The sequence below is a fragment of the Cryptotermes secundus genome, unplaced genomic scaffold (assembly GCF_002891405.2).
Source record: "Cryptotermes secundus unplaced genomic scaffold, Csec_1.0 scaffold595, whole genome shotgun sequence".
NCBI lineage: Eukaryota > Metazoa > Arthropoda > Insecta > Blattodea > Kalotermitidae > Cryptotermes > Cryptotermes secundus.
Genome location: NW_019745088.1, coordinates 828,657 through 838,134, shown reverse-complemented (window position 1 = coordinate 838,134; position 9,478 = coordinate 828,657). Strand labels below are relative to the sequence as shown.

Here is a 9,478-nt window from a genome sequence, read left to right as displayed (position 1 = left end):
GCAGATGACGCAGGTGGGAAGACAGACACTCCATGCAGATGGTGGCCAAAAATTATATAAGTAGGACATTATTTTCTACCTTAAAAATGTATTTCAAATAACGTCCGCACGCGCGGACTTTGCGACACCACATGGCGTCATTCGTACCGCTGCCTTTACTATCTGCGACGACATACGTTGTCTTTAGTCGTTTAAAGGTTAAGGATCAAATAACATGTAAGAAATAAATACTTCTTACTTGAAAGTAAGTCATATGATTATAGTGTGCTAAGTTTTGGATTAAATATAAAGAGAAAACGTGACTTTTCATTATGTATTAAAAGAATTCACTAACCTTCAAATATACTGTCAGAGCGAGCGAAATACACATATTCAAATATACAAAAGGCTTGTGGTTTGGCATTTGGTCGTTCAACGATGCCAATAGTCTTGATACCGTCTTTTGTCATTTCCACAATTTCTCCAGGATGAACCTCCCGTTTGTATCGTGCTCCAATCGACAGGAAGCCACAAGACTCAGATGAGATAACCCACCCTTCTTCCATTTCACCTTCATTGCCATCACCTGCAATATCAACTGAACTGTGAACGCTGTAACAGTCATACACGTACATAGTTTCATGTGCACTCAATATGAGTATAGCATATAAAACCAAGAATTACAACACACCCATGCACCTAATCAGGCATAAATTATAGTTAACGACGGACAAAATGAAGATTATAAAAAATCCAGGTGCCAGTGGAGGGGGGGGAAGACAGGCATCTGCCCCTCCCTTAATTTTCAGAGAAGGAATATATCAAATATTAAAATTACTTTTAAAAATGTTCTATCCTGAATACTCTATCTAGGGTGACCAGTTCAAATAATCTCAAATGGGTTTAATGAAAGTCTGAAAGCAAAATTTCTGCCATTTGCAAAATGTTGTACCATTTCAAAATCTGGACACAGTGGGCTAAGAAACCCCATGTTCTCTCTTTCACAAACTTCCAAAACTTCTGACCAAAGGAACCATTGGGGGGGGGACAACTGCAATGTTGTTATTGTATCTGCAAGAATCTTCCATCTGAGCAGAATCACTGACACAACCACTGCTAGGTCTCACCATTTGTAACTTTCAGGGGGACAATCTTCCCAATGCAGAGGGGCCTGTTGCCATACGGATCACGGACACCATATATACGATCCTTCTGCATAATGACGAGTGAGTAGGAGAGTGGAGCCAGTTGCATGAGGTGCTTGATTCTCGCTGGCCAGTCAGGTCCATTAACCTCACCTTCTGGAGGATTCAGACAGAGAGCTTGTGTGATTAGCTCACTGTCAGAGTGAGTGGACAGACCCACTCCTCGACCCAATACCTGCATAATCATAGTGTCACATCAATTTACAATTCTCTCCTATGAAGAAACAAAATGGTTACACACAAAAAATTGCAAACAATACACTGATTTTTTTTTCAAATGCAGATATGTCAATTCCTTCCAGTATCAGTAGTACCAAGGCATGTTGCTGTATACGATTATTCTTAGACAGTTCCATCGTTTCCTATCCTCACATCCTATTTTCCCAAGTTCCATACAATGAATACCTTCCTGTCCCTTCTTGATCTTCCAAGTGATCACTCTGCATAAAATTTACCCGTCAAAACACTCATTTCTTGCCTCTCCCTTCAGAGACACACACGTGACCTATCACAACCCTTGATTTCACTCCCTAACAATGCCAAAACAATTATGATAAATTCCTCCTTTCTCTGTTTGATACTACTACTTCGCCTCCATCATGAATCAGGTCTCCTGACCTGTTCTGACTCCAAATTTATACATGTAAATGCTGTGCCCACCCATTGAGAATTCCACACTCTTTCGGTGTGTACTTTACTACTTGTTCTATACATATCTTCTATCTTACATTAATGAAACGTTTTCTCTCTAACTGGTTTTATGGCATAGGTGCTGCCAGATTTATTTTCAGATGTGTGTGTCAGGCAAAGTTCTCCAGAGCAGCTCAGCCAGAAAATTTACTTACAAATCAAGTTTCATCCTTTTAATACTATATTTACTATTGCCCTAGGTTATTGAAATCGATAATTTTTCTTAGAAATTCTTTTCATTTTTGGTATTATGATTTGGTACATGTCCTTATGTTTTCCAATTAAGAAAGAGTAAAATCATCAATTATGGAAAATACTCTACACTGTTTAATTTCTAAAGCAAGTGTGTATAAAATTATTATGAAGTTAGTGTATAAAAAGTGATCATTATACTGCGCTCAAACAGGCTCTAAACAAATATAACTGCACTCAAAACAGGCTCTACACAAATATAACTGCACTCAAACAGACGCTACACAAATATAACTAACATTCTCACAAATACAGAGAACACAGGAATAAGAAGAATTAAACACATACCATCTTGCGCAGGGATCCACAGTTAACAAGCTCTCCATTGTGTGCAACAGCCAGTGCCCCATGGGCTGTGTGGACAACAAACGGCTGGCAGTTAACTTCTTCTGATGCTGCACTTGTAGAGTAACGTGTGTGGCCAATTCCCAGGTTTCCTACAATTGCATAACAGTGATCATGCGTGAGTGCCATGTTTTACAGAAGATTTCCTAGAAATTTAAAACAGTGCTTAAGTTATTACGGCATGATTACACTGGACACTGTTTGCTGTGTTCGTCAACAGGTTCCCAACCTAAGTCTAAGTGTGTCATGGCACTTTAAAATTCACATTTAATAATCATTTATAGAATGTGGTAACAGTGATAAGATCTTGGTGAATTTTGAAGTTCTCACAGCAGAAACTATGAAGATTACAGTCTTCTAGCATACCTACAGCAGTGAGCTTTTGTTCACCCCTGTGTTATTAACCATCAGCCTGAGCCAGTGTGTTAAATTGTTGCTCTTTCATATATTCCGTTTTATATACTTGTTACATACTGCACTTTAATCACAACGTTTTTTGTCTTCAGAAGCAAAAATTGAAAAACAGGGCCCACCGGCTTTGCCACATCTATCTGTCCACCTGTCTGCATGCAACAACTTGCTGGCACTGAAAGGACTTTCACAAAATTTTATGCTGGGCAATTTTATTAATATCTGTCAACACAGTCCATTATTGGATAAAATCAGACAAAATAACTTATACATTACATGAAAACTTACATGTTTTTGTGTTAATTTTCCTTAAAAAGTTTCGAATGAAGGAAAAAGTACATATTTTATTTCCAGTAATTTTTTCTCCAAGCCTTATGGTTTTGCAGATAACATAACAAATACAATGCATAAAAATATAACAGAAAATACTTTACAATAATACTGGGTTTGATGTGCCTTTGAATTAAATGATTATATGTTTTCAGCATGCCACCAAGTGTAGTAAAGTTAAAGAACACCACCAGAGGTGACTTCAAGCTTATCACGTAACTGGTTCTTGGATGTGTTGATTATAAATGCAAGACTTCCATCAACACACTGTGGTATATAATTTACAATATTTATGAGTATACTTATTTTTATTCAACTACATGTTTTAGGTGTTTTGACCCATTTGGTCATCCTCAAGTTCCAACACACTCATCTTAAACTCAACTGTTTTTACTATCCATTGGCCAATGTTTATATTAAATTTTTAAAACTGATAATTATGTGGTTCTGTAAGGAGTCTGAAGCTTTGTCAGTAATTAGAAAATTAAAAGTCAAAATTAAGACTAATTACATGCATCTGGCATAAATAAATATCAAAACGAAGTGTTAGCCAAAATCAATATTTGAACTGGCACATAACCGGATATATTCCATCTCGTTTCATAACCAATACATTATGATGGAAATTGTCCAGTATACTTGAGTTTAATAACACACCTTTACACAAGAATCAATGTGTAAGAACTCCCATTATGCAGTCCATGTTATGAAACAAGACCTCGAGGCCTATCCTTGCAACATCACTTTATTATGCAACGCCATAACTACAATTCATGTAACTATAACACAAATGTTGAACAAGTCATTTCACAGTAGGCCCTTTCATGTTAACTAACATGCTCATGCTGGCCAACCACTGGCTTCTGTCAACACACTGCCATGCTCGGTCCTTTGCTGGCTTCTGTAGGCAGCACGGCCACAGCCTCTATATATATACACACACACGCAAATGGGAAACGTTGCCTCCAGCAGCACATCTACTGTTATGTCACAGCGGGGAAGTGTTTACTAGCAACACGCGCATTATTATGTCACGCTGAGTCCACAATTCCCAACAGTCCAGGTGTATTGATCCTTAGGTGTGTGGAATCATGCAACCAAACTTATACATTCCATTATGAAACCTATTATGCACATGTGCTTCCATTTTCTTGTCACTAAAAGAAAAAAGTTTGATACTGAAATTTTAAATACGATGCTCATCTTCATCTTTATATATATAGTGTGTGTGTGTGTGTGCATGCGTGCGCGCCTGTTGTTTGCTTTATCTCTTTATGCATTTTCACACCACTGCATCAATTCTGACCACCCTGGTGAAGTTCCAAACAACTGAAATTCAAATGGGGTCTAGTCCAAGTCAACTTATCTCCCTCTGTAAGAATGGCACTGCAATCGTGACAATAACAGGGTTGTTGCTAAGATCCATATCATACCACTTAGAGGGCTGAGTGCTTGGGCAGATGGTTATAGTGCTATATAAGGATGTGTGATAACAGGCTGTCAGTGCAGTCCCAATGCCAAGGATAGGGAAGTGTTTAGGGTCTTGCACTTTTACTAAGAAACCAAACCTATGACAAGCAGATCTGAATTAACAATGAATACAGCAGTGTTACTCCTTCCTTACCATTTTACCTACTACATATTGTGATACTGTTATGGAAAGCAACCACATCCTGGGCCAAAAACGAGTATTTGCCCAGTATTTTGTTAACACACAGAATTTATATAATTCAATCCTTTCCAAACTATGGATAAGATGTTTCAGTCAAAATTTCCTGCTACCTGTTTGTATTTTGATATTAGTGCAAACAGTTCCCTTCTATTAATATAAATCACAAATCAATAAAGCGATAACCAAAAAATGGTCACTTGTTTTCCAAATGTAACTTAACACTAAACCAGTTTATTAATTTTTATTAAAACAATTTCTATGAATTGTGCTTGAATTTTGATCCCTGAATCCTCGTTATATGATTACTGAAGCGAACTGCATTCAATCTATTCAGCTCAGGGACCAATGGCACGCTCTCATGTATACTGAAGTTAAAGCTGGGGTTACATATGAGTAGATGAGTGACTACTAGCTTTTCAATAACTGCTCTATGGAGTTAACACAGTCGTCCACACTTCAACCTGCCTCTCAGCTTCTTCATTGAATCATCACTGAAGACGCTATTGATCATTCCCATTCCTTTATGGACACGGAATGCCTTGGCATTGTTGCCTTCACTTGTTACAATTCCAGCACTTTCCTGCCCTCTGCAAGGAAAAAATCACATATTACATTATTCACATACTTACACTGCCTGCCAGGCTTGGTGATGAAGAGAAAGACACAGAGCCTTCTAGAACATTCACTGCAGCCATCTAGCCCACAACTGCTTATTTTGTTCACTGTATCAACTTTGGGGCCACTCTATAAACCACAACAATTCTTAATCAACTCTACATTTTTTTGGATATAAAGCTTATTATATCATAATACTGTACCTGTGTGTCTCTGCCTTTCAACCGATTTTCATAAAACTTGGTATGAACGTTATGCCACTGGAGGCCCCCTCATTATACATTCTAATTTCCTACACTTAATAACTATATAAAGGACAGGTGAACTTATGATGAGGGCGTGACAACTAATGCCACTCAATTTAGGATTCTGAAATGATGTATGCTGTAGGTCTTTTAAAAACATACACCTTTTGTTAACGCTATGTTTCTATTGAGTGTGTAACAATAACGTGGTTGTCATGTGAACCTGCTTTTTGAAACCTTTAATAAAAGTTTTAAACTTTAAAATCTTTTCTACATCACTGGTTTATGCACACTATGTGTTGCAACCAACACTGCTCATCTTCAGGTGTCTCTAAAAATGCTGATGGAACTGCTATGCTTCTGCCCATAAGTCCATATCCCCATACCTCATAAACTGAATTTACAGACGGAAGCATGGCAATTTCATCAGCAAATTTAGACACATCTGAAGATGACCAATGTTGTTTGAAACACGTAGTGTGCATACACCTGTGATGTAGAAGAGATCTTAAAGTTAAAAAAATTCACAGGCTTTAAAAAGCAAGTTGCATGTAAGACAGCTAATAACTAACAAGATATAGATAAGCTCTAAACCAGTTAAGTGGCCATATCATACAACAGACAAGAGACCACCAGAAACTACCCCACCTACAAGGATGGATGTTCCTCATCATCCCTCCCACTTTTCTGCCACAGTGACAAAGCGAAATCCATATCCACTCTGTGCTATGTCCTACAAAAAAGGGCCAACATCATTAAACAAGGTACAACTGCAAAAATTGTAGGGTGGCCCTGTGTGCTGCACTGTTTGCAATGTTACCATCTGGCAGCTGACTTCGAGAGACATGAAAAAGCGGCAAAAAAATTACTGAATGTAAGGTGTCAGTGGTTATAAAGTGTACTATGGGTTGGTACTCAAAGCTACACCATAATTACCAAACTACACGATATTACAATCCAGAACATCATGAATTACAAAGACCTTCACTGTATGTGCCACTACAGTTGCAACACAGTTTCCTGGTACAATCGTTTTTGTGATGATTTCATAGTCTGCACAAGATAACGATTTTTGTAGTCATGTTAGGAAGAACAAATTCCTTCTGTTGCCCAGTTCATTCATCCACAGCCTCTTGAACTTGCTGAACGAAGTACAAATTCAGTTCAGCCCATATGGTCTGTCATCAGTGAGGTATTGAGAGCCTAGTAGGTCAAAGTGGAATGTTGCAATAATCAAGCAAGGGAGTGCGTGTTTAGGCTGGAGGTAGTTTCTGCAGACAGCATCTATGATCATGTTTGATCTCTAAGCACCAGACCTGTCAGGACTGCATACAGTGTATGTATATGAGTCAGACATACCTCTGTGATCACTATTTGGGAACTGATATGCATTTCAGTGGTGAGACTGGCGTACTTCCTGAGAATAAAGCCAAATGTATGGAAATTTACTAAAATTTTTATATAAACTTTAATGTAATGGCTATATATAAATGAAAATGTAGACATGTTAACTCTGATAGTTGATCTTTCAGAGACATTTTGTTTCATAATTTTGTAAAAATACAAAATTGTGATAGTGAATTTTAAAGTGGGAGCAACAATTATAGAATTAAATACCACAGTAACAAACTTAATGTCTGGAAAATTTTAACATCCCACAATGGGGGAAATCTGAACATGGAAATATATACACATAACTAGTTAACAAGTTTTTACAAAAATAACAACAGCTCTGTAGAATATAATGTATATGTAACAGGGCAGCAGGCTTTATAAGTTCTGCGCTGAGTTTCTTGCTTTTACTGGATGAATACTGAACAATACCTGTGCTGCAGAGCTACCAGCCCAAGGCAGATCACTTGCGCGATATCAATTTGTGTGGGCCACTCTCCAGTGGCAACGCAACCAAACAAACCACATTCATGTCTAAGACCCGTCTCTTCCTTGCTAACTACTGCCTTAGTTAATGCAGTCTCCTTGTTAATTACTGTCTCTGCTGCTTCTGATGAAGCCATTTCATCAACAATGCAGAAACGTTACCACCTGAAAACATAAATGCATCACATGTTGCAGAAGAAAAAAACTGACGAAAATTTTTGGCTTTGACTTGGAGATGCAATTGTACAAAACAGAAAAATGAAATTTTGCCATCTGTGTACCAGCAAACAGCACTAAAAACTTCAGAACTGCAAGCAAAACTCAGTGTACAACTCTTCTTGAAGACCTAAATTATCACAGTCATCCTGTGAACTCTTAAGAATTTTGAGGTCCTCATAGTGGCAACTATGATCACTACTGCCTACCCTGAAGATGAAAGTAGCAAGTTTCTCCAAAATGTTGGTAATGTTCCCCCAGACTACATGACATCATCCAAAGATGGAAATTTTCACACTTGATTTCATTAATTTCTGATTAATATGACTAATTCAATAAGTATTTAAGCGCTGTTTCATATACGATATTTCAGGTACTTCAACCTCCCTTTCTTACACCCTCCACTGATACATAATTTAATATATACCATTTCAACATGAGTACATACGCATATGTATTGCTAAATGTCTATAAGAATAACAACAATTTAAGACTCTATGCAGTCTAGTCACTACACTACCCAAGTCCTACATTATTTCTCCCTCAGATTTTGTAAAAGAATACTCAAACAAAAACAAAACACAAACTCAGTGGTTTTAGCCTTCAAGCGAACTATACCGAGCAACTGCTTGCCAACTTTAGCAGACAGAGAGTGTCGTGTGGCAGCGCAACAGATCCTCACGGCCATTAATCTCGGTTTTCCAGGCCGGAGCTGCTATGTCCTTGAAATCGCTCCTCAGTTATCCTCACGAGGCTGAATGGACCCTGTTTCAGATCCACTACTTCTCAGAAAATCGGTTACCGCTGGGAATCGAACCTGGACCCCTAGATCTGTAGCCAGGAACTCTCATCACTATACCACAGAGGCGGTCTCATATCAATAAAATATTTCAAATAAATTTTCAATGTAAATTTTAATGACATGTATCAAGTTTTTTGTGCAATGTACAATATTTTTTTAGAAAATGAATTAAGCCTGATTTGAGTTATATGCAGAGTAGGGGTGATACTTGACTAATATGAATCAGATTTAAATGTACCTGGCTTCTGTTGACACCCCTCAAAATACCAAGTTTAACTGAAATCCATCCTCATTTCACATAAAGCACAGCTGAGATGTGACTGCACAAAATGCCTGGCAGGGTTGCAACAAAATCCTCAAAAAAGCATTTATGACCTTCACCGCGTCTGTCAGTCCAGCCATATGTAACAACTGGAGAATGACTGGACTTATTTTCATCAATTGTGATACTGAAGAACTTTACTAAAATTTGTTACTATATTCTGCTTTTGGTCAAAATCAATGACAAACATTGTACATGAAGACTCACTCGCCTTTCGGCCCATATCTCTATCCTAACTGGCTAAATACTGTAACAAGCTAGACCCACTGTAAAGTAACAGGTATGTAAACAAGTGCCAATATAAAAGACACTGCTAGGGCACAGCTCTGTGGTCATGCTGTTCCCCCAGCAAAGACAGAACCTGCAATAATGGAAGAGAGAATTTCTTTGAAGTCCATTCAGGAGCCATATGAGGACTAGTAGTTTACTTGTGGTCAGGGTCATCCAGTGCCTGGCGTATATCTGGGCCACACTGTTCTTGGGGGATATAAATTTTGGGACCTGGCACTAAAGGTT

General features: G+C 38.0%; 1 protein-coding gene across 3 annotated transcripts in view; it reads right to left on the bottom strand.

The window, feature by feature from the left end:
• Positions 1-9,478, bottom strand: part of LOC111874921 (amidophosphoribosyltransferase) — a 29,204-nt gene that overhangs the window by 7,331 nt on the left and 12,395 nt on the right. For 2 of the 3 annotated variants that reach the window (XM_023870795.1, XM_033755651.1), the window contains exons 2-6: positions 7,569-7,787; positions 5,350-5,471; positions 2,415-2,563; positions 1,107-1,359; positions 335-565 (exon numbers count right to left, since the gene is read on the bottom strand). In XM_023870795.1, the coding sequence (XP_023726563.1) occupies positions 335-565; positions 1,107-1,359; positions 2,415-2,563; positions 5,350-5,471; positions 7,569-7,759 (946 nt within the window). In that variant the 5' untranslated portion in view covers positions 7,760-7,787. The remainder of the gene's footprint in view (positions 1-334; positions 566-1,106; positions 1,360-2,414; positions 2,564-5,349; positions 5,472-7,568; positions 7,788-9,478) is intronic. The other variant, XM_033755652.1, reaches the window with a different exon arrangement.